This window comes from Pseudophryne corroboree, chromosome 1 (genome assembly GCF_028390025.1).
Source record: "Pseudophryne corroboree isolate aPseCor3 chromosome 1, aPseCor3.hap2, whole genome shotgun sequence".
Lineage (NCBI taxonomy): Eukaryota > Metazoa > Chordata > Amphibia > Anura > Myobatrachidae > Pseudophryne > Pseudophryne corroboree.
The window spans coordinates 628,656,579-628,682,265 of NC_086444.1; the positions used below are offsets into that span (position 1 = coordinate 628,656,579).

Genomic DNA, 25,687 nt, shown 5'->3' on the forward strand with positions numbered 1-25,687 from the left:
TCATTTTCAGACGCTGCCGTTTGGATTGTCCACGGCACCCCGGGTCTTTACCAAGGTAATGGCCGAAATGATGATTCTTCTTCGAAGAAAAGGCGTCTTAATTATCCCTTACTTGGACGATCTCCTGATAAGGGCAAAGTCCAGGGAACAGTTGGAGGTCGGAGTAGCACTATCTCGGATACTGCTACAACAGCACGGGTGGATTCTAAATATTCCAAAATCGCAGCTGATCCCGACGACAAGTCTGCTGTGCTTAGGGATGATTCTGGACACAGTCCAGAAAAAGGTGTTTCTCTCGGAAGAGAAAGCCAGGGAGTTATCCGAGCTAGTCAGGAACCTCCTAAAATCAGTGCATCATTGCACAAGGGCCATGGTAAAAATGGTGACTTCCTACGAAGCAATTCCATTCGGCAGATTTCACGCAAGAACTTTTCAGTGGGATCTACTGGACAAATGGTCCGGATCGCATCTTCAGATGCATCAGCGGATAACCCTATATCCAAGGACAAGGGTGTCTCTCCTGTGGTGGTTACAGAGTGCTCATCTTCTAGAGGGCCGCAGATTCGGCATTCAGGATTGGATGCTGGTGACCACAGAGGCCAGCCCGAGAGGCTGGGGAGCAGTCACACAAAGAAAAAAATTTCCAGGGAGTGTGATCAAGTCTGGAGACTTTTCTCCACATAAATATACTGGAGCTAAGGCTAAATTTATAATGCTCTAAGCTTAGCAAGACCTCTGCTTCAAGGTCAGCCGGTATTGATCCAGTGGGAAAAACATCACGGCAGTCGCCCACGTAAATAGACAGGGCGGCACAAGAAGCAGGAGGGCAATGGCAAAAACTGCAAGGACTTTTCGCTGGGCGGAAAATCATGTGATAGCACTGTCAGCAGTGTTTCATTCCGGGAATGGAAACTGGGAAGCAGACTTCCTCAGCAGGCACGACCTCCACCCGGCAGAGTGGAAACTTCATCGGGAAGTTTTCCACATGATTGTAAACCGTTGGGAAATACCAAAGGTGGACATGATGGCGTCCCGTCTGAACAAAAAACGGGACAGGTATTGCGCCAGGTTAAGAGACCCTCAGGCAATAGCTGTGGACGTTCTGGTAACACCGTGGGTGTACCAGTCGTTGTATGTGTTCCATCCTCTGCTTATCATACCTAAGGTACTGAGAATTATAAGACGTAGAGGAGTAAGAACTATACTCATGGCTCCGGATTGGCCAAGAAGGACTTGGTACCCGGAACTTCAAGAGATGCTCACAGAGGACTTATGGCCTCTGCCGCTAAGAAGGGACTTGTTTCAGCAAGTACCATGTCTGTTCCAAGACTTACCGCAGCTGCGTTTGACGGCATGGCGGTGGAACGCCGGATCCTAAGGGAAAAAGGCATTCCGGAAGAGGTCATTCCTACCCTGGTCAAAGCCAGAAAGGAGGTGACCGCACAACATTATCACCACATGTGGAAAAAATATGTTGCGTGGTGCGAGACCAGAAAGGCCCCACGAAGAAATTTCAACTCGGTCGATTCCTACATTTCCTGCAAACAGGAGTGTCTATGGGCCTCAAATTGGGGTCCATTAAGGTTCAAATTTCGGCCCTGTCGATTTTCTTCCAGAAAGAATTGGCTTCAGTTCCTGAAGTCCAGAAGTTTGTCAAGGGACTATTGCATATACAACCCCTTTTGTGCCTCCAGTGGCACTGTGGGATCTCAACGTAGTTCTGGGATTCCTCAAATAACATTGGTTTAAAACCAGTCAAATCTGTGGTTTTGAAGCATCTCACTTGAAAAGTGACCATGCTCTTGGCCCTGGCCTGGACCAGGCGAGTGTCAAATTGGTGGTTTTTTTCTCAAAAAAGCCCATATCTGTTTGTCCATTTGGACAGGGCAGAGCTGCGGACTCGTCCCCAGTTCTCTCCCTAAGGTGGTGTCAGTGTTTCACCTGAACCAGTTTATTGTGGTGCCTTGCACCTACTAGGGACTTGGAGGACTCCAAGTTGCTAGATGTTGTCAGGGCCCTGAAAATATAGGTTCCAGGACGGCTGGAGTCAGGAAAACTGACTTGCTGTTATCCTGTATGCACCCAACAATCTGGGTGCTCTTGCTTCTAAGCAGACTATTGCTAGTTGAATGTGTAATACAATTCAGCTTGCACATTCTGTGGCAGGCCTGCCACAGCCAAAATATGTAAATGCCCATTCCACAAGGAAGGTGGGCTCATCTTGGGCGGCTGCCCGAGGGGTCTCGGCTTTACAACTTTGCCGAGCGGCTATTTAGTCAGGGGCAAACACGTTTGTAAAATCCTACAAATTTGATACCCTGGCTAAGGAGGACCTGGAGTTCTCTCATTCGGTGCTGCAGAGTCATCCGCACTCTCCCGCCCGTTTGGGAGCTTTGGTATAATCCCCATGGTCCTTTCAGGAACCCCAGCATCCACTAGGACGATAGAGAAAATAAGAATTTACTTACCGATAATTCTATTTCTCGGAGTCCGTAGTGGATGCTGGGCGCCCATCCCAAGTGCGGATTATCTGCAATACTTGTACATAGTTACAAAAATCGGGTTATTATTGTTGTGAGCCATCTTTTCAGAGGCTCCGCTGTTATCATACTGTTAACTGGGTTCAGATCACAGGTTGTACAGTGTGATTGGTGTGGCTGGTAGGAGTCTTACCCGGGATTCAAAATCCTTCCTTATTGTGTACGCTCGTCCGGGCACAGTATCCTAACTGAGGCTTGGAGGAGGGTCATAGGGGGAGGAGCCAGTGCACACCACCTGATCCTAAAGCTTTACTTTTTGTGCCCTGTCTCCTGCGGAGCCGCTATTCCCCATGGTCCTTTCAGGAACCCCAGCATCCACTACGGACTCCGAGAAATAGAATTATCGGTAAGTAAATTCTTATTATTTCAACTTTATAACAAACCATAGTGAAACTTAGTCGACCACCTACAGCAAGTTTTATCATAAGCTCAGAAGTGGGCAGGACATGGGTAAATCCCTTGAACCTGAGATAAGGTTAGGGCTGACCTTTCTAAAACCTCCATTTGCATTAAAATCTCCTCCTATGTTTGCATCTCTGTGAAGGTACTCTTTCTTATGTATGTTAACACTGTCCTAAAGCAGCCATCCTATGGAATGAGATTCAGGCCATTATATCATAATTCTGCGAGTTGCAGGAACCTGGATTTCTTTTAATTTATTTTTGCTTTTAAATCTATGGGCTAAATCTCTGTGAGCTTTTGCGACTCACAGACCACTATATATGGGCCTCACTGCTTAATTCACTATACCACGAACATCCAGATGCCTCATTTCCTCTCCTAGGGGTCTATTCATGAAGCAGTGAAAAGTGTGGAGAAGTGAGCCAGTGGAGAATTTGCCCATGGCAACCAATCAGCATTGAAGTAACATTTATAATTTGCATACTATACAATTGTATTGAGCAGCTGATTGGTTTTCCATGGGCAACTTTTTCACAGGCTCACTTCTCCACTCTTTTCACTGCTTCAGTGAATCCTATCACATTCTAGATACTCCTAATCGTACACAAAAGCTCATACCTCACACATTAGCTGACATGAAATTTTATATAGCTGCACGCTGGGAAGACTCAAAACCTCCTTCCTATCTGTCTACTATTAACAACATTTGCAGGTATACCAAATGGAATGTAGCCAACATTCTCCTTCATTTCCCCCAATAAGTTTCAGCCATTTGGAGTCCTCAGACAACCCATTATAGCAGTTGACAGACTCCTATCACTCTTCTCCACATTTCCCATCTTCGTTCGCCCATTCCCCTCTTTCCCTTTTGTCACTTAGCTTCACCTTGTGACCATCTGCTGTCACTCAAGCAACAAATCTTTTTATTGTTTAATTCGCATTGTGGGTGTTGAATAAATTGTATTTGTTTTTCATTATATTGTTTGCTTTTACTGTGCTTTATTCATGCACTTTACTTTTTTCCATAGAGCTACATATCCTTTTATAGTATTTGGAATCTAAGGTTATTATTAGTATCGTTATATTAGGTGTTGACAAATTCGTATTTAGATATATAATTTATTGGAATCGTGGTCATTTGAATAATTTTTTAATTATGGTTTCATTATTACAACATTCATAATATCCATTTTTTTTTTTTGCCATGTTAGTGACATCATTGCGGTTAAGAAAATTTATTATTGAAACTTGACAATTTTGATCAGTCAGTTTTTTTTGTAAATTTTTTAGTAGCACTACTTATTATGTAAAGAACAACCTAGATGCCAAAGACGTTGATGGATTTATCGGTTTCTGCTGGTTGAGCAATGCTTTTTAATGTGGATTTACAACCAGTGCAGGTTACAAAGGCTTTGCACGACGTCTGTGAACAGCTTTCTGCTCTCTGTTTTTTCTCAAGTTGTATGGTCTCCCAGATCTATTGCTTTAGTGGTACTTCTAAGGCATGTCTACAAGGAAGCAAAGAACCACAGGCAAAAGTTAGGAGTCCCCTATAGCATTCCTGCATCGGTGCACTTCTCGGAAAGGCTGCCTCTCTACAGCATATAAGCACCCAATTACTGCTCACTCAGTATACCAGTCGGTGCCCCCACAATTTGCCAGCCATTGCCCTTATTATAGCCAGTGCCCCAAGAGAATACCAATATCAGTTTCCCCACAGTATACCTGCCATTATCGCAGTTTATTAATAATGGCGTGCTTGTGCAAACTATTTTTTCTGAGAATCTGGCAGTGGCTATTAGTAGATGCCAGTTATATGGAAGATGGTCTGTGCATTTCAGCACCAGTCACCTTACTATGGTTGCCAAGTTGTATTTGTCCACCCCTGTATCAAAGGTCATTCCTTCCTACCAGGATGGCATGTTGTCATTGCTTAATATTGTAATTTTTTTCTTTTTTTTGTCCTATTTAATTAATTTCATAGCTGAAGATGTATGATCTGTGACTTATTTAATTTATTTTATTTCTTTAGTTTTCAGTTGTTTTTGGACAGAATGCCTAAACTCCATGTTTTTCTCTTTAATTTTGTGTCAACTGGTCAAGCTTTATGTCTTTTGTGGAGTAGGTATAATAGAGATTTAGAAGTTGTTTATTTTTATTTAAAGTGTCCAGTGAGAGCAGATTCTATCTTCCGTGTAACAGTAAGTACATGTTCTTTAACTATAGTGATGCTGAAATTTATTATTTATAGCTTTTAGATATATAGAGCATTACATAGACACTCCCTAAAACTTTGTGTTCTTTTCGTTAGTTATTTAAATCTGTTCTGTATGTACTTTGTTCCATCTGTGGCTTCTTCCCTACCCTTTCCCCAGACCTTGTCTGGTTACATGGCCCCCATAGGAAATGACATGGCGAGCCTAACAGACATACGGCGTGTGAGTAGACCCTCTCTTAGTACTCCCTTCCTGGCATGCCATGTGTTTCTGCATGAACACTTTATTATGGTTATCCTTTTCATGCTGCTCTACATAGTTTTTAGAGTTTATGAAGCATGATAATATCTAATATTTGCATTAAAAACAAATGATATGGCCTTGCTGATAGCTTTTCCTTTCATATGAATACAAATGGCATACGGCAGTGTTTCCAACAGTGCAGGCATTATATTGGCATGCAGTCCCATGACTGAGGTCACAGCATGAAACTTTCTCTCTGCACCTAGAACAATACAGCATGGTGTGACTCCTCACTGTTTGCCTTCCAGTTCCTGTTGTACATGAAGCATTAGAACAAAGTAACCACTTAAATGTATTATAAAATGTTATAGTTCATTTATTTTGTTAAAGATTTTATTAGAAGTCTTACAGTAATAAAAAAAGGAGAACAGGTGACGCCAGATGACGTGAGATGCCGGGTGTCTTTTTTGCTTCTTTTTTATTTTTGCCAAAAACGCGTCTTAGTTGCAAAGCAGTTTGACTAAGACGCACAAGGAGACACTGCTGATATGACACTTGTATATCTGTGTGCAACAGAGTCTCTGAATCTGTACAGAAAGTGCTGCAATGTAGCAGCCGCAGCTTTTTGCCAATACAAGTTATATTCTGCTCTGTATACAGACTCAGTCACACACAATATACAGGTATCATATAGCAAAGTAATCTGCACAGTCTCCTTGCGTGATTTTGAACTTGTCAGGATTTTGACTGTCGATGAAGTGCTGTCGGGATTTTGATTGTCGGTAAATTGACCGCAGACCCTCATTATTACCTATTTTTTTAACAATGGTCACAAAAGTAATTTCTGCAGCGGGGTACACTGGTATTCCACAGGGAATAACATCGGGGTGTGGAGTTGGATCTTGATCCGAGGCACCAACAGGCTAAAACTTTGACTGTTCCCAGGATGCATTGCACCGCCTCCTCTTTAGCCCCGCCTCCAGGTAGTGGAGCTCAGTTTGTAAGTTGGTGCCTACAGTGCAGGTCACTAACAGGTGGGGCTGTGCTAGGCAGCCCTAAAAAGAGCTTTTTTAGAAGACTTCAAGGGCCGCAACACTTTCTATGTCTTTATGACGTGCTGTGCTGCAGCTCCATCACCTCCCTCAGTGGCGCTGTATACTCCCACGGCCTGGTTCCCGGGTACTTGCAGCGGAGGGACACCGGTTTTGTTCAGGCACACCACTGCTGTTTTACTCCAGGATTGCATGGCTGCACTTGAAAGGGGGGAGGTAAGGAAAATCGCAATCCCAGGAAATGGACACTGTTTCGCACAGGGACCCCACTATATCCACCAGGGCAATGAGCACAGGTCAGATTTATTATAATCCATTTGCAAAAGGCTCCACAGTACCTGGTGGTAAAGTCCAGCGGAGGGGATAAGGCGCTGACCTGTAGCCCCTCCCCCAGCTCCGGGCACCATCTACTGCTGGTGTTCCCGCCCTGGAGCTGCATCTCTCTCTCTCCCTCCCTCCCTCACTCCCTGAAGAGATTTTGGCGACATTACATAGCTGGGCTGATCTCCGGGACTGCTGGGCACTGTCTCCTCTGTAAAGCCGCCTGTATCATCAGCGCTGTGCATTTACAGACACTTAAGTATTCTACATGTCATTTTAGACAGTGTTAGTTAAGAACAAGTGTACTGCTATCTGAATATTTAGTACAAGTATTCTGTGATATACATCCAGTGTTTACTGTGCATTGTTATATCTGTATACATGCATACATACCTATATGTGATTACTAGTCCAGTGCAGTTTTATGGTTATATGTTATAACTCCTGCATTGTACCTGTTACGGAGTGTGCCTATAGCTGCTGTGTGGATTCCACTCTTGTGTATCACACGTTTGCTATCACTATATTCTGTACCCTGGGGAACTAGGTGCGTCAGGGTCTCATATAATGTATAGTGCTACACAGGGTATACTGTTTGGATTTCTCACTGTGTTTTCCAGTCACCCCATACCACTTAAATCCTTTGTCTGTGCTCTGTATTTACTGTTACAAAACACGGGGGATTTTTTGCTATTTCTCTTACGTCCTAGAGGATGCTGGGGACTCCAAAAGGACCATGGGGTATAGACGGGATCCGCAGGAGCTTGGGCACACTAAAAAGACTTTGGGTGGGAACTGGCTCCTCCCTCTATGCCCCTCCCCCAGACCTCAGTTAGACTTTGTGCCCAGGAGTGACTGGACACACACTAGGGGTGCTCTACTGAGTTTCTCTGGAAAAAGACTGTTGTTAGGTTTTTTATTTTCAGGGAAACCTGCTGGCTACAGGCTCCCTGCAACGTGGGAGTGAGGGGAGAGAAGTCAGACCTACTTCTGCGGCTTCTTAGGCTACTGGACACCATTAGCTCCAGAGGGTTCGATTACTTGGTTTGCCTAGCTGCTTGTTCCCGGAGCCGCGCCGTCACCCCCCTCACAGAAGCCAGAAGAAAGAAGCCGGGTGAGTATTAGAAGAACCGAAGACTTCAGACGGCAGAAGACTTCAGTAACGGAGGTACAGCGCAGCGGTAGCGCTGCGTTCCATGCTCCCACACATACCACCATCTGCATCTGCACTCACAGGGTGCAGGGCGCTGGGGGGGAGGGGGGGGGGCGCCCTGGGCAACAGTTACTGAGGTATTTTGCACTGGTAAAAGCCACATTCGGTGCCTGGGCACCGTATATCAGACCTCCGCCAGGCTTAGCCGCACAGCTCACCAGCGCCATTTTCTTCTCTCCACAGCCGCTGCAGAGAACGCTGGCCCGGACCTCACACGTAAAAGGGAGCAAAACGGGGGGTGGCGGGGGGGAACGACAAATATTTTGGTGCTTTTTATTATTATTAGTACAGCGCTGCTGACATATATTATTGTGGTGTAGCATATGGGCGCTGGGGTGTGAGCTGGCATACTTCCTCTGTGTTTCTCTCTCTGGGCTTCCCTGTGGGCTGTCCCCTTTATTTGGCCAGTGTGTGTGTTGGGTGTCGGTACTTCGTGTCGGCATGTCTGAGGCTGAGTGTTCCTCCCCGGAGGAAGTTACTGGGGGAGCAGAAAAGGAGCTGGAATTGGCTCTGTCGGCACAGCCGACTACTGATTGGGTTGCTATGTTGAGTACACTTATTGCTAATGTTGCTTTGTTGTCTAAGAGGTTTGATAAATCTGATTCTCAGACACAGACATGGAGAAAATCCATGGAGGATGCTTTGGCTCAGGTGCAGACCCCCTCAGGGTAACAAAAACGTTCATTTACCCAGATGGTAGATACAGATGCCGACACGGACTCTGATTCCGATGTCGATTTTAATGAGGCTACTTTACACCCAAGGGTAGTTAAGAGTATTCAGTACATGATTGTGGCTATAAAAGATGTTTTACATATTTCTGACGAACCTGCAGTTCAGGAAACAAGGATTTGCCTATTTAAAGGGAAAAAACCTGAGGTGAAGTTTCCCCCCTCTCATGAAATTAATGCTCTTTGTGAAAAAGCTTGGGAGTCGCCGGACAAGAGGTGGCAGATTCCCAAGAGAATTTTTATGACGTATCCTTTCCCCTCTGATGACAGGGAAAAATGGGAGTCGTCTCCGAATGTCGACAAGGCTCTATACCGTTTGTCCAAGAAGGTGGCGCTTCCGTCCCCTGACACGGCTGCTCTTAAGGATCCGGCGGATCGCAAGCTGGAAACGTCTTTGAAGGCCATTTTCGTTAATACTGGTGCATTGCTCAGACCTGCTGTGGTGTTGGTATGGGTGAGTAGTGCTATTGCTAAATGGGCTGATAATTTAGCTTCTGATATGGATACCCTTGATAAAGATAATATTCTTTTGACTCTTGGTTATATCAAGGACGCTGCAGATTACCTGAAGGATGCGGCGAGAGATGTTGGCCTCTTGGTATCACGAGCCAAGGCCATGGCGGTCTCGGCCAGGAGGGCGCTGTGGAACCATCAATGGAATGCTGATGCCAACTCCAAGAAAAATATGGAAGCTCTCCCCTTCAAAGGTAGTGTCTTGTTTGGTGACGGCCTGGCTGACCTGGTGTCTACCGCTACTGCGGGTAAGTCATCTTTTCTTCCTTTTGTTCCCACACAACAGAAAAAGGCACCCCATCAACAGATGCAGTCCTTTCGACATAACAAATACTAACGAGGTAAAGGCTCGTCCTTCCTCGCTTCAAAGGGTAGAGGAAGGGGAAAGAAGTTGCCTGCAGGATCAGGCACCCAGGACAAAAAGTCCTCCCCCGCCTCTACCAAGTCCACCGCATGACGCTGGGGCTCCCCTGCGGGAGTCCGTGTCGGTGGGGGGGCCGTCTCCGGATCTTCAGTCAGGTCTGGGTTCAATCAGCCCTGGATCCTTGGGTCTTAGATATATAGTGTCTCAAGGGTACAAGCTGGAGTTTCAGGAGATGACCCCTCGCCGCTTTTTCATATCTGCCTTGCCAGTTTCTCTTCCGGAAAGAGAGGTAGTAAATGCTGCGATACAAAAGTTGTGTCAACAGAGGGTCATTGTTCCCGTTCCCTCGTCCCAACGGGGGGGGGGGAGGGTTCTATTCGAGCCTCTTTGTCGTACCGAAGCCGGACGGTTCGGTCAGACCGATTCTGAACCTAAAATCCCTCAATCCATACTTGAAAACTTTCAAGATGGAATCTCTTCAAGCTGTGATCTCCAGCCTAGAAGGGGGGGGATTTTATGGCGTCAGTCGACATAAAGGATGCCTACCTACACGTCCTGATATATCCTCCGCATCAGGCCTTCCTGAGATTTGCGGTGCAGGATTGTCATTACCAATTTCAGACGTTGCCGTTTGGGCTTTCCACGGCCCTGATGGTTTTCACCAAGGTCATGGCAGAAATGATGGTTCTCCTTCGCAAGCAAGGGGTTACAATTATCCCGTACTTGGACGATCTCCTGATAAAGGCGAGGTACAAGGAACAGTTGTTAAGAAATGTGGATCTCTCCCTGTCGGTTCTACGACAACACGGTTGGGTTCTAAATTTGCCAAAGTCTCAGTTGATCCCGGCCACTCGGCTGCCCTTCCTGGGCATGATTCTAGACACGGAGCTACAGAGAGTGTTTCTTCCGGAGGACACTAGAACGGCTCTTACTAGGAAGACAGAGGCTCTATTTGTCCTGTATGCTTCCAACAAGATTGGAAATCCTGCTTCTAAGCAAACTATTGCACGCTGGATTTGTAATACGATTCAGCAAGCTCATTCTTCGGCTGGGCTGCCGTTGCCGAAGTCCGTAAAGGCCCATTCTACCAGGAAGGTGGGCTCATCTTGGGCGGCTGCCCGAGGGGTCTCGGCACTTCAACTTTGTCGAGCAGCTACGTGGTCGGGTTCAAACACTTTTACTAAGTTTTACAAGTTTGATACCCTGGCTGATGAGGACCTCATGTTTGCTCAATCGGTGCTGCAGAGTCGTCCGCACTCTCCCGCCCGCTCTGGAGCTTTGGTATAGACCCCATGGTCCTTTTGGAGTCCCCAGCATCCTCTACGACGTAAGAGAAAATAGGATTTTAATACCTACCGGTAAATCCTTTTCTCCTAGTCCGTAGAGGATGCTGGGCGCCCATCCCAGTGCGGACTGTTCCTTGCAGTGGTATTGGTACTGGTTATTTTTGGTTACACGTGGGTTGTGTATCAGTTATATTCAGCTTGTTGCTGTTGTTAGCTCATACTGTTATCTGGTTTCCTGCTACTCCGGTTGTACGGTATGTTTGTGGTGTGGGCTGGTATGTTTCTCGCCCTTAGTTTAACAAAAATCCTTTCCTCGAAATGTCCGTCTCTCCTGGGCACAGTTCCTATAACTGAGTTCTGGGGGAGGGGCATAGAGGGAGGAGCCAGTTCACACCCAGTCAAAGTCTTTTTAGTGTGCCCAAGCTCCTGCGGATCCCGTCTATACCCCATGGTCCTTTTTTAGTCCCCAGCATCCTCCTAGGAGAAAAGGATTTACCGGTAGGTATTAAAATCCTATTTTTTTGTGTGTTTGTCTGGCTATATTGTACTATTACATACCAAGGCTACATCCCACGTGATGTCTGCAACACAGGGTGGGACATCCGCGGACGCTCCTGCCTCGTGCAGTGCTGTCGTCACGGATTCACCAGTGGGGGAAGTGTTAGCTGCTGGTTCAGGCATTGGGTGTCATGCATCTCCCAGTCCGTCTGTGGCCAATCAAGACCCACCTTGGGCAGCTTTTCCAAATATGATTACTACACTTGTAACACGTCTCACGGCCCCTGTGGGGCCTCCTGTGCCATTACAGCCACATATTGTCCCCGTAGTTAATCCGCCATGGGCGGATACTTTGTCTACCCAGTTACAGCAATTAAATCAGACTTTGGTTAGACAAAAGTCCACCCCACATCCCTCTGGGCCAAGGGGTCCTCTAAGCCGGGCCATTTCTTCCTCACAATCCACTGATATTTCGGATAATTCTTCTGATGAAAATGGGGAATATACTGATCCATCAGACACTAATACAGTTGCTTCTGATGAGGAATCTGTAACCCAGGTTGATGTTCCTGACCTTGTGGAGGCTATCAAGCTGATTCTCCAAATTGATGATGACATTGAGCCTCCTATTACATCTAAGATACCTGATAAGTTTAGACGTCAGAAGGTTGCTAAAGTAGTTTTACCACATTCTGACCTCTTAATTGACATACGTCAGGAATCCTGGTCATCTCCAGGAAAGAAGTTTTCCCTGTTTTAAAAAGATGCTAGCTTGTTATCCTATCCCTGCGGAGTTGAGGAACAAGTGGGAAACTCCACCGCCGGTGGATTCTCATGTCGCCCGTCGCGTGGTGTCCTCTACTCTTCTGCCTGTCACCACACTAAAGGAACCGACCGAGAAGCCTGTGGAGGGATGCCTGAAGTCTATTTACACTCTTGCCGGTGCTGTACATAGACCCACTATGGCAGCCTCTTGGGCAGCAAAAGGAATTGAATCATGGGTTCAGGCAATTGAGAAGGAGCTACCTCAGGATTTTTCTGACACTGCCAGACAATAGCTGTCCTATATTACCACAGCCTCTCACTATATTCAGGAGGCGGCCTCTTATGCAGGGGTCATGGAGGCCAAGGCTTCTACTACGTCTATCCTGGCTCACCGGATTCTGTGGTTGAGGTCCTGGAAAGTGGACCAGGACTCTAAAAGGACCTTGGAGGTACTCCCTTTCAAGGGAGACATCCTGTTTGGGGAAGATTTGAATAAGCTTGTGACTGACTTAGCGACGGCCAAGACTGCATTTCTCCCAAGTACTAATCCTTCTGCTCAGAATGCTAAGAGTACCACTTTTCCTTCCTTTCGACCTCCAAGTAAAGCAAAAGGTCAGGCGTACCGGAGACAGGCTTGTACTACCAAAAATCACTAAGCCCAAATCTAAACAATCCTGGGCCGCCCGTCAGCCTGCTTCCAAACAAGACAAGCCTGCTGCATGATGGGGAGGGCCTCCCCCTTGGGGACCCCAGGGTGGGAGGCCGACTTCTGCAGTTCACCCAGGCCTGGTTAAATACCACTTCAGACGCCTGGGTACGGGAAGTTGTCTCTCACGGGTACGCAGTCTCTTTCAAGAGAGGTCTCCCTCGCCAGTTGTGTTCAATGGTTATGGTTATCCCCTCGGATCTGTTGAAAGCGCAAGCTCTACACTTGGTTGTACAATCCCTCCTGGAAACAGGAGTGGTAGTGCCGGTACCTCTGTTCCAGAGAGGCAGGGAATACTATTCGACCCTGTTTCTAGTTCCGAAACAGAATGGGTCTTTCCGGCCAATCCTCAACCTCAAATCATTGAACAAGTTTGTAAGAGTGTCCAAATTCTGTATGGAAACTCTGCGCTCTGTTGTGCTGGCCATGGAACTCAAGGACTATATGGTATCCCTGGACATACAGGATGCTTACCTGCACATACCTATTGCCATTTCGCATCAGCAATATCTGTGGTTTGCTATTGGCAACTTTCATTTTCAGTTCCAAGCTCTGCCATTTGGACTGGCCACGGCACCTCGGATTTCACCAAGGTCATGGCCGTGATGACGGCTTTCCTTCATTGTCAGGGAATCAGGATCCTGCCGTATCTAGACGACTTGCTGATTATGGCAAACTCCCAAGATGTCCTCCTCAGTCAACTGGAGATGTTGGTCCACTTCCTACAAGCCCACGGGTGGCTCATCAATTGGAAGAAGACCTCGCTGGTCCTTGCTTCAGAGCACGGTGCACCTGGGGGCACTGCTGGACACACACAGCCAAAGACCATTTCTGTCTCCGGAGAAGGTCCTAAAACTTCAGGAAAAGATCAGATGTTTCCTCTCTCGCCAGAGAGTGTCGATTCACTCGGTGATGCAAGTACTAGGCCTCATGGTGTCAATTTTCGACATGGTGGAGTACGCTCAATTTCATTCCTGCCCTCTGCAGAGGTTAATCCTTTCCAAATGGGATGGCCTGCCTCATCGTATCAGGTCTCAAATGATCTCCTTGACTCCGGAGGTTCATCTGTCACTGAGCTGGTGGCTACAGGACCAACAGTTGAGCAGGGGCATTCCCTTCTGGATCTCCAACTGGGTCCTCCTGACAACTGACGCCAGTCTGTGAGGTTGGGTCACGGTGTGGAGCAATACTCTCTCCAGGGTTGGTAGACCAGGGAGGAATTTCTCCTCCCAATAAACATTCTGGAATTTTAGGTAGTGTTCAATGCGTTGACTCTGGCCCTGCCTCTGGTAGAGAACAGGCCTGTTCAAGTACAGTCAGACAACGCCACCATGGTGGCGTACATAAATCATCAAGGCGGCACTCAAAGCCGCATGGCAATTAATGAAGTGTCAAAAATGTTCCAATGGGCGGAACGCCATCTGCCAGCCATATCGGCAGTGTTCATTCCGGGAATCCTCAACTGGGAAGCTGCATTCCTCAGTCGTCAGGAAGTGCACGCCGGAGAGTGGAATCTTCATCCCGAAGTCTTTCAACTCCTAGTGGACAAGTGGGGCCTACCAGATGTAGACCTGATAGCGTCTTGACACAATCACAAGGTTTCCGGTCTTCAGAGCAAGGACAAGGGAGCCTCAAGCAGCGTTCATGAACCCACTGGCATCCATGGAACTTTCGGCTGCCGTACGTGTTCCCTCCAGTGTCACTCCTGCCCAGGGTACTACGGAAGTTCAAGCAAGGAGGAGGAATCCTACTTCTAGTTGCTCCAGCGTGGGCCAGACGGCATTGGTTTTCAAACCTGCAGGGTCTCTCGATAGAGCGTCCTCTTCTACTTCTTCAACGCCCAGTCCTCCTCGTTCAGGGCCCTTGTGTCTACCCGGACCTTGCCAGACTGGCTTTGAAGGTGTGTCTCTTCAAGCATCAATCCTGAGAGCAAAAGGGTTCTCTGAGGCGGTCATTCAAACTATGTTGAAAGTCCGTAAACCAGCTTCGGCTCGGATTTTTTACAGGGTCTGGAATTCTAACTTCACATTGTGTGCTGCTAAGAGTTATGATGCATATACTTTCAAAACTTCCAGACTTTTGGCTTTTCTTCAACACGGCCTAGACTTGGTCCTTCGTCTGGCCTCCCTCATGGTTCATATATCTGCCTTGTCGTTGTGGTTTCAGAGAAAAAAATTGCGTCTCTTCCTGACGTTCACACTTTCACTCAGGGTGTTCTACGGATTCAGCCTCCCTATGGTGGTCATTCCGAGTTGATCGCTCGCTAGCAGTTTTTAGCAGCCATGCAAACGCTATGCCGTCGCCCACTGGGAATGTATTTTAGCTTAGCAGAAGTGCGAACGAAGGGATCGCAGAGCGGCTACAAAATGTTTTTGTGCAGTTTCAAAGTAGCTTCAAACCTACTCGGTGCTTGCGATCACTTCAGACCATTCAGTTCCTGATTTGACGTCACAAACACGCCCTGCGTTCGCCCAGCCACGCCTGCGTTTTTCCTGGCATGCCTGCGTTTTTCCGAACACTCCCTGAAAACGGTCAGTTGACACCCAGAAACGCCCTCTTCCTGTCAATCACTCTGTGGCTGCCAGTGCGACTGAAAAGCATCACTAGACCCTGTGTAAAACTACATAGTTCGTTGTTAAAGTACGCCGCGCGTGCGCATTGCGCAGCATATGAATGCGCAGAAGTGCAGTTTTTTTTTGCATCATCGCTACACAGCGAACGAATGCAGCTAGCGAACAACTCGGAATGACCACCTATGTCCCTCCTGTGGCTCCATGGGATCTGTCTCTCGTCTTAAATGCCCTGCAAGAGTCTCCATTTGAATCTCTTGAGTCTGTGGACCTTAAATGACTTACGCTTAAGGTCGTATTTCTGTTGGCTATTGCCTCTGCTAGGAGGGTGTCGGGCTTAGGTGCTTTGTCCTGTCGTCCACCCTTTCTGATTTTCACTGTGACCGGGCTGTTCTTCGAACTCGCCCTGGTTATTTGCCTAAGGTGGTACCATCTTTTCACCTTAACCAGGAGATTGTGGTTCCGGCCTTCATCTCTTCTGGTCTGTCCTCCAAAGAAAGATCTTTGGATGTGGTACGGGCTCTCCGTGTTTATGTGGAAAGGACTGCCTCTATCAGGAGGTCAGATTCCCTTTTTGTACTGTTTGGTTTCACAAACGTGGCTGGCCTGCGAATAAGCAGACCTTGGCCAGATGGATTAGAATGGTGATTGCACAAGCTTATACACAGGCTGGGCTCCCAGCTCCTGCTGCTATTAAGGCCCATTCTACTCTGTCGGTTGGACCTTCTTGGACGGCCCTTCGTGGCGCGTCTGCTGAACAACTGCAAGGCGGCTGCGTGGTCCTCTGTGAACACGTTCATCAGGTTCTATGCCTTTGATACTTTCGCCTCCCAGGATGCTTCCTTTGGACGCCGTGTTCTTGTGTCCGCTACAGTACATCCCCTCCCATGAGGAACTGCTTTAGGACATCCCCCGATGTTATTCCCTTTGGAATACCAGTGTACCCCGCTGCATAAAAGAAGATTTATGGTAGACTTCCTGTTGTTAAATCTCTTTCTGCGAGGTACACTGGATTCCACAGGATGCCCACCCTGACGTACTTAGCTTCTTTGGGTTTGTATGGCATTAGCCGCTAGTCCCTTCTCCTGTTGTGAGAATGTGGTTCTATGTGACTAACATCTACCGTCTCTCTTACCTGCTACTGCATTGGACTGGTTAACAAAACTGAGCTCCAGTGCCTGGAGGCGGGGCTATAGAGGAGGCGGTGCAATGCATCCTGGGAATAGTCAAAGCTTTAGCCTGTTGATGCCTCGGATCAAGATCCAACTCTACACCCCGATATTATTCCCTGTGGAATCCAGTGTACCTCGCAGAAAGATATTTAACAATCGTAAGTCTACCATAAATCTCCTTTTTGTCAGTCTGTTAACAAATTTTAAAAGTACTTGTCTCTAATTCCATGATTGACATTGACTACAATGTATATTTTTTGCTGAATGTACATTTATTAAGCAACAGGATTTCAAGATTTTTAAAACCGTTTGGTGGGAGGTGGGCTGGCAAACAGTAGAGGGAGGAGAGGAGTGGATACTGAGGGGTTGTAACCACGCAGAGCAGAGGGTGAAACCAGCGTAGACTGAGGTACCCTCTATTTGCCAGTTCCTTTTGCTAGTGTTAATATTGATTTTACTGGCACACTTCATGTCATAACTAACCCTGTCATGCCCAATATTAGCATCTGCAGTGCGTGCTGGTACTTGTGGTTCTCTATCATATGAGACCTTATGGCACATGTAAATATGCAGTTAGGTCCATATGTATTTGGACAGTGACACGGTTTTTATTATTTTGTCTTTTTACCAAAACATGTTCAAGTTACATATAATAAAAAGAGATTATATAGAAGATGTAGTTATGTGACTGGTGGTCAGGAGACCGCCGGTCACAATACCGACCCTGATATCCCAACAGTCGGCATGCCGACTAGCAGGGACTATTCCCACTCGTGGCTGTCCACGACACCCATAGAGTGGGAATAGAACTTGTCTCGAGCCCACAATTCCCTAAGATTTGCTTGAGATGGAACCCTACCATACATGACATGTTGAACTGCATCCCACATGTGTTGTACTGGTTTTAAATCTAGAGATTGATGGGGACATGTTGTCAAGCTCAGAGGAATGCTCCTCCAGCTATACACTGGTGGCCATGGACCTGTGCAGTGACGCATTTTTGTGCTGAAAGAACTCATTCCTGTTTGAGTAAATGCATGGTATGAATGGGTGCAAATGATCTGCAAGGATGGTTACATAGTGTCCACTAGTCAGTGATGTCTGCAAGCTGAAAACACACCACACCATTACAGAGCAATTCTGGAATGTCCCTTTTTGGAATATGGGAAACCCTTGTTAAAACCTCGACTTGTCAGACTGGGGTGCAGTGGCCTATGACCACATTGCTTAAATAATATACAGAGAGCCCAGCACTCACCATAGTAAGCTCACTCACCTCAACACATCAGTACATAAATAAGTAATGGGGTTTTAGTTCATGGATTGTACAGTGCATTTAAGCTTGAAGCCAACATCAAGAGACCCCTTTCACTGCAAGTCCTACTGTATATATAAATGGTAGTGCTCTGGCTTTTCAGCATTTTACCCATACACGCCTCTCTGAGGCAACTATGATAATAAATCAGGTGGGTTGTATACATCTAATGGGGAAAATCGGGACACTGTTTTTGTGAGGTTTTGCAGCAGGATTCAGCTTAGTAAATCAGCCTAATACAAAATCGCTGCAGACCAGCTGTTATTTCAAACCCACTGTTTAGAAAACATCTCCCTAATTGTTTTTCCCAATTTGTGACTAAATTGAGGACAAACTTAAGTCATTCCATCTTCATGCCTTGAAGTATATAAGAAAGGAAGTTCTGTAACAAGTGTTCATACAGGTTTAGGTATCCTTATTCTTTCATAGCATGCAATTATAAGTATTATTGAATTAAATTTTTTTTAATGAAGTTGTGAATATTATAGTACACTTAACTTTTTCGGAGTACCGTATTTGCCGGCGTATAAGACGACTGGGCGTATAAGACGACCCCCAACATTTCCACTCAAAATATAGAGTTTGTTATATACTCGCCGTATAAGACTACCCCCTTCCACACACCAAATAAAACGTAAAAGAACATCAGATTTGTGACATACTGTATATTATGACCTGATAAGAGATTTGGATAGGGAGTATTTATCAAGGTATGCATAAAAAGGGGGGAGGGGGCGAGGAGAAAGTTGTAAAATGTATAAAAGTATACCCCTGTGTGCATTTAGTGTTACCGGTTTCACATGAGTGCCATTAGTATTAGTGCCATTACAGTACCTGTCATTGTCACCATTGTACGGCCACAACGCGACTGCAGCGCCTCCGGCCAGTCCCTGCATCTCCCTGTAATTAGCACTAGTGACCCGCCGCGGCCGCACTGGATATCGCGCGATACTGGATGGTGAGTAGAATGAGGTGGGCGGGCATCGGGAGGCCACTATGGGCACCGGGCGAGTATCGGAAGGCCACTATGGCAGCTATGTCTATCCCAACTGAAGTGCACCCGGTGTATAAGACGACCCCCCCACTTGGAGGCATGTTTTTCAGGGCAAAAAAGTAGTCTTATACGCCAGCAAATACTGTATATAATATTTTCTCAGTTTGAACAGTCCTCATGGTTAGTTTGGTATTCAGATTTCATATGTGCTTCTTGCAGGACAGCTCAAGCTCTGTTGGATCTGGAGAATTCACTGGAGTAAAAGAGCTGGATGAAATCAGCCAGGAGATAGCCCAGTTACAGAGGTAATTGAGAACGGAAAAACTGGCACTGTCATTTAGATAGGGAAGAGGTACTTTCTGCACAGGACCACATAGCATTTAGTCATGATGATAGTGATGGAACCGTACCAAATAGCAATATACCTTTTGAAATTAGGTAGAGATTATTAGTATTATTATCATTACTATTAATAACATTAATGCGTTTGCTTCCTTTGGGTAAAAGTATGTTAGCGACAAGGAAATGTTACTGTCATATTGTTAGCCAAGGTTAACTGCCATGTTCTTGATCTACTAAAGTTAAAGGATATTTGCTCTCTTTTGTGTCGTTGAAGTACTTGTCTGACAACTACTGTTTTTGCTGATTTGGGTTTTTGTTTTTTTCAATACTTGATAAATTAAACTACAAGAACTAAAGTCTAAGAATTACTAGGGAAAATGAATAACTTTCTAATTGTTTTTCAGCTTGCTTGCAGCTTTACTTTGATATTCAGCTTTGTTTTTTGATTTTAAACTAAGCTGGCCATACACTGAACTATGTTGTTCAGATCCAGCTGATGCATAACAGTCATGAAAGATTATCATTCAGTATATGTATAACATACAATGTTCATCGTTCACTGCTTAATCGTTCACTGCTTAAAACAGTAGAAAAATGGTTATTACTCATTTCATTTGGCTACTGAAACACGCTTAATTGTCCAGACCATTGTTATGACAGGAGGTAGTTATGTGACCGGCGGTCAGGAGACCGCCGGTCACACTATCTCCCCCTACATCCCGCCCCCTCACATTCCCGACGGTCGGCATGCCGACAAAGAGGGACTATTCATGCTCGTGGGTGTCCAAGACACTGATAGAAATAGGCCTGGAAAGCACAGTGTCAATCTTTGCAGATGATACTAAACTGTGTAAGGTAATTAACTCAGAATTGGATGTGGAGTCCTTGCAGAATGATCTGTCTAAACTTGAACTCTGGGCGTCTAAATGGAAAATGAGGTTCAATACAGACAAATGCAAGGTTATGCATTTCGGGACTAAAAACAAACATGCAGCCTACATCCTAAATGGGAAATGCCTAGGTGAAACAGATTTGGAGAAAGATTTGGGGGTACTCATTGATAATAGGCTTAATAACCACCATACACATTGTCAAAACGCGGTAAAGAAGGCAAGTAAGGTGCTAGCGTGCATAAAAAGGGGAATTGAGACAAGGGACTCGGATGTAATCATACCGCTGTATAAAGCATTGGTACGTCCGCACCTGGAATATTGTGTTCAGTTTTGGGCACCACTGTATAAAAAAGATATCTGTGAACTCGAAAGGGTTCAAAGGCGAGCTACTAAATTGATTAAAGGCCTAGAAGGACTGGATTATGAGGAAAGGCTTAATAGGTTGAATTTGTATACACTAGAAAAGAGGTGTCTAAGAGGAGATATTATTAATATTTTCAAATATGTAAAGGGACATCACAAAGAGTTATTAGAGGAATTATTTATTAAAAGAACACAGTTTAGGACACGTGGGCACTCGCTGCGGCTGGAGGAGAGAAAGTTCCGAATTTGACGGAGGAAAGGGTTCTTCACTGTTAAGGCAATAAGGATTTGGAATTCCCTGCCAGGGAAGGTGGTAATGGCGGGCTCTGTAATTGGATTTAAAAAAGGAATGGATACATTTCTGAATGAAAATGATATCCAAGGTTATAATATTTAAAATATCAACGTGGTTAATCCGGGGGTAACATGAGTTATAGTAGCTAACTAGTCATAAAACATTATTCAGCGGGTATGTAGATTCATCACAACTTAATACAGGTTGAACACGATGGGCAATTTGCCTCTTTTCAACCTCAATTACTGTGTTACTATGATAGAGTGGGAATAGAACCCGTTGTAATCGCAGGGTGGCGAGCGCAGCGAGCCCGCAACGGGCTTGTTTCCCTCGCACCCCCGCTGGAATTCTGCTGCCGGGATACCGGCATATGTATGCTGACCGGCGGTGTCGCATACCCAACACGTTATGACAATTTAATTCACTAAACTGAAGATCATGCTCATACAGTGTATGGAGGCACACAGTGAACATAGCATCACTCAGGACTTTCCACTGCTATTTTGTATCATCCCTGAAACTCATGTAAAGTACAGCCAGCATTACACTTGCATCAGGGTTTGAAATATAGTTATGACCAGTGTGGAAGTTGAATTCTGTTTTTGATTTCAGCTAGTGTTCAGTCTATGTAAATGTTTGGATTAAAGCTTTTCAGTTAATGTTATTAAGATTTTGTGTATCCTTTTTCAGATTTGCCCAGTTACGCTTAAAATAACCGTGCAAGTGATCCTCTTAAAATAAGGGGTATTGATATCCGTATCAGATCATGTGCTATTTTATGGACGTGCTCTTTTATAGTATGCCCCCTTGTTTAAAACAGCCCTGAAGAGAGTAGACTTATCTGAAAATCAACTTGTGTACTACAAACTCTATAAGAATAACTTGCCTGCAAAGGAGTAATATGCTGTCCACAATATAACTCTTCCACACTTGTCAATATCTACAGACTGTACATAGTCACGTCTGACATTTATCTTACAGCACCAGCTTACCTATCTAGGTCTTATTTTATATCCATCCCTGAATAGCCTGCTATCCCAGTTTGCATGCAGCTTAACAGGCATAGCAAGAAAAGCAGGCTGATAAAAATAAAGTGTGTTATCTATATTTTGTTTCTGTTTTCCAACCCTTTTTTCATCTCAACACATGGACATTATTTCTGGATTGTGGGTTGGTTTTCCTTCACTGCCACACCCAATGAACAGATGTAGCCAAGCTCAGCTTGACTTCAACTAAGCACATCTGTGACTCTTTTCCTTGGTGCGCACTGCGCATACACATTCACGGGCATGTGTGGATATCTGCACCTGGCATCCATACACTTTACGTTATGCGATTGCGGGTGCAAATAGTTGAAGCCGGGCGCATCCGCCCGTGTGTATGCATCATGAGTGAGCTGAGCCGGGCTACATCTGTGCATGGTCTACTCCTCTGTCATTGTTCTAGGATTGGGGCTAGCTCATTAAAGGGAGAGCCGTCTGGGTCCAGACAGGCAGTGCTGCTTGGCTTATCCTGTAGTGGGCTTGAATGCTATGTTAAATTTATATCAAAATCTAGGGGCAGATCTGTTAACCTAAATTCAAAACTACAAAGAAAAAGCGCTGGGCTAAATGTGTATCAGCTGTCCCAACTTCCAAATGATCTTTAGAATTAATCAATTTTCCCTGCCTCTATTTAGGACTGCAGCTCTCAAGTTAATGGGTTGTTGATTCCCAATATCAGAAAAATCACAAAAAAAATAGAGAAAGCGCTGTCCAAAATATAGGCTTTTATTAAAATATATTAAAACCACCATACAGATAACATAAAACTATTATAACACCTATTAAATAGTAATGTGCACCGGAAATGTTTCGGGTTTTGGGTTCGGTTCCGCGGCCGTGTTTTGGGTTCGGACGCGTTTTGGCAAAACCTCACCCGAAATTTTTTGTCGGATTCGGGTGTTTTTTTTTCAAAAAACACTAAAAAACAGCTTAAATCATAGAATTTGGGGGTCATTTTGATCCCATAGTATTATTAACCTCAATAACCATAATTTCCACTCATTTTCAGTCTATTCTGAACACCTCACACCTCACAATATTATTTTTAGTCCTAAAATTTGCACCGAGGTCGCTGGATGGCTAAGCTAAGCGACACAAGTGGCCGACACAAACACCTGGCCCATCTAGGAGTGACACTGCAGTGTCAGGCAGGATGGCCCTTCAAAAAAATACTCCCCAAACAGCACATGATGCAAAGAAAAAAAGAGGCGCAATGAGGTAGCTGTGTGACTAAGCTCAGCGACCCTAGTGGCCGACACAAACACCTGGCCCATCTAGGAGTGGCACTGCAGTATCAGACAGGATGGCACTTGAAAAAAATAGTCCCCAAACAGCACATGATGCAAAGAAAAAAAGAGGCGCAATGAGGTAGCTGTGTGACTAAGCTCAGCGACCCAAGTGGCCGACACAAACACCTGGCCCATCTAGGAGTGGCACTGCAGTGTCAGACAGGATGGCACTTGAAAAAAATAGTCCCCAAACAGCACATGATGCAAAGAAAAATGAAAGAAAAAAGAGGTGCAAGATGGAATTGTCCTTGGGCCCTCCCACCCACCCTTATGTTGTATAAACAGGACATGCACACTTTAACGAACCCATCATTTCAGCGACAGGGTCTGCCACACGACTGTGACTGAAATGACTGGTTGGTTTGGGCCCCCACCAAAAAAGAAGCAATCTCTCCTTGCACAAACTGGCTCTACAGAGGCAAGATGTCCACCTCATCATCATCGTCCGATTCATCACCCCTTTCACTGTGTACATCCCCCTCCTCACAGATTATTAATTCGTCCCCACTGGAATCCACCATCTCAGGTCCCCGTGTACTTTCTGGAGGCAATTGCTGCTGGTGAATGTCTCCACGGAGGAATTGATTATAATTCATTTTAATGAACATCATCTTCTCCACATTTTCTGGAAGTAACCTCGTACGCCGATTGCTGACAAGGTGAGCGGCTGCACTAAACACTCTTTCGGAGTACACACTTGTGGGAGGGCAACTTAGGTAGAATAAAGCCAGTTTCTGCAAGGGCCTCCAAATTGCCTCTTTTTCCTGCCAGTATACGTACGGACTGTCTGACGTGCCTACTTGGATGCGGTCACTCATATAATCCTCCACCATTCTTTCAATGGTGAGAGAATCATATGCAGTGACAGTAGACGACATGTCAGTAATCGTTGGCAGGTCCTTCAGTCCGGACCAGATGTCAACACTCGCTCCAGACTGCCCTGCATCACCGCCAGCGGGTGGGCTCGGAATTCTTAGCCTTTTCCTCGCACCCCCAGTTGCGGGAGAATGTGAAGGAGGAGCTGTTGACGGGTCACGTTCCACTTGACTTGACAATTTTCTCACCAGCAGGTCTTTGAACCCCTGCAGACTTGTGTCTGCCGGAAAGAGAGATACAACGTAGGTTTTAAATCTAGGGTCGAGCACGGTGGCCAAAATGTAGTGCTCTGATTTCAACAGATTGACCACCCGTGAATCCTGGTTAAGCGAATGAAGGGCTCCATCCACAAGTCCCACATGCCTAGCGAAATCGCTCTGTTTTAGCTCCTCCTTCAATGTCTCCAGCTTCTTCTGCAAAAGCCTGATGAGGGGAATGACCTGACTCAAGCTGGCAGTGTCTGAACTGACTTCACGTTTGGCAAGTTCAAAGGGTTGCAGAACCTTGCACAACGTTGAAATCATTCTCCACTGCGCTTGAGACAGGTGCATTCCACCTCCTTTGCCTATATCGTGGCCAGATGTATAGGCTTGAATGGCCTTTTGCTGCTCCTCCATCCTCTGAAGCATATAGAGGGTTGAATTCCACCTCGTTACCACCTCTTGCTTCAGATGATGGCGGGGCAGGTTCAGGTATTTTTGGTGGTGCTCCAGTCTTCTGTACGCGGTGCCTGAACGCCGAAAGTGGCCCGCAATTGTTCGGGCCACCGACAGCATCTCTTGCATGCCCCTGTCGTTTTTTAAATAATTCTGCACCACCAAATTCAAGGTATGTGCAAAACATGGGACGTGCTGGAATTTGCCCAGATGTAATGCACGCACAATATTGCTGGCGTTGTCCGATGTCACAAATCCCCAGGAGAGTCCAATTGGGGTAAGCCATTCTGCGATGATCTTCCTCAGTTGCCGTAAGAGGTTTTCAGCTGTGTGCGTATTCTGGAAAGCGGTGATACAAAGCGTAGCCTGCCTAGGAACGAGTTGGCGTTTGCGAGATGCTGCTACTGGTGCCGCCGCTGCTGTTCTTGCTGCGGGAGGCAATACATCTACCCAGTGGGCTGTCACAGTCATATAGTCCTGAGTCTGCCCTGCTCCACTTGTCCACATGTCCGTGGTTAAGTGGACATTGGGTACAACTGCATTTTTTAGGACACTGGTGAGTCTTTTTCTGAGGTCTGTGTACATTTTCGGTATCGCCTGCCTAGAGAAATGGAACCTAGATGGTATTTGGTACCGGGGACACAGTACCTCAATCAAGTCTCTAGTTGCCTCTCAATTAACGATGGATACCGGAACCACGTTTCTCACCGCCCAGGCTGCCAAGGCCTCAGTTATCCGCTTTGCAGCAGGATGACTGCTGTGATATTTCATCTTCCTCGCAAAGGACTGTTGGTCAGTCAATTGCTTACTGGAAGTAGTACAAGTGGTCTTCCGGATTCCCCTCTGGGATGACGATCGACTCCCAGCAGCAACAACAGCAGCGCCAGCAGCAGTAGGCGTTACACTCAAGGATGCATCGGAGGAATCCCAGGCAGGAGTGGACTCGTCAGACTTGCCAGTGACATGGCCTGCAGGACTATTGGCTTTCCTGGGTAAGGAGGAAATTGACACTGAGGGAGTTGGTGGTGT

At 45.9% G+C, this 25,687-nt stretch overlaps 1 protein-coding gene across 8 annotated transcripts in view; it reads left to right on the top strand.

Annotated features, from left to right (window-relative positions):
* The window catches only part of EPS15L1 (epidermal growth factor receptor pathway substrate 15 like 1), a 411,806-nt gene that overhangs the window by 138,872 nt on the left and 247,247 nt on the right, over window positions 1-25,687 (top strand). For 5 of the 8 annotated variants that reach the window (XM_063914522.1, XM_063914523.1, XM_063914524.1 and 2 more), the window contains exons 12-14: window positions 5,108-5,143; window positions 5,318-5,380; window positions 19,121-19,206. In XM_063914522.1, coding sequence (XP_063770592.1) covers window positions 5,108-5,143; window positions 5,318-5,380; window positions 19,121-19,206 — 185 coding nt within the window. The remainder of the gene's footprint in view (window positions 1-5,107; window positions 5,144-5,317; window positions 5,381-19,120; window positions 19,207-25,687) is intronic. The other 3 variants (XM_063914519.1, XM_063914520.1, XM_063914521.1) reach the window with 3 other exon arrangements.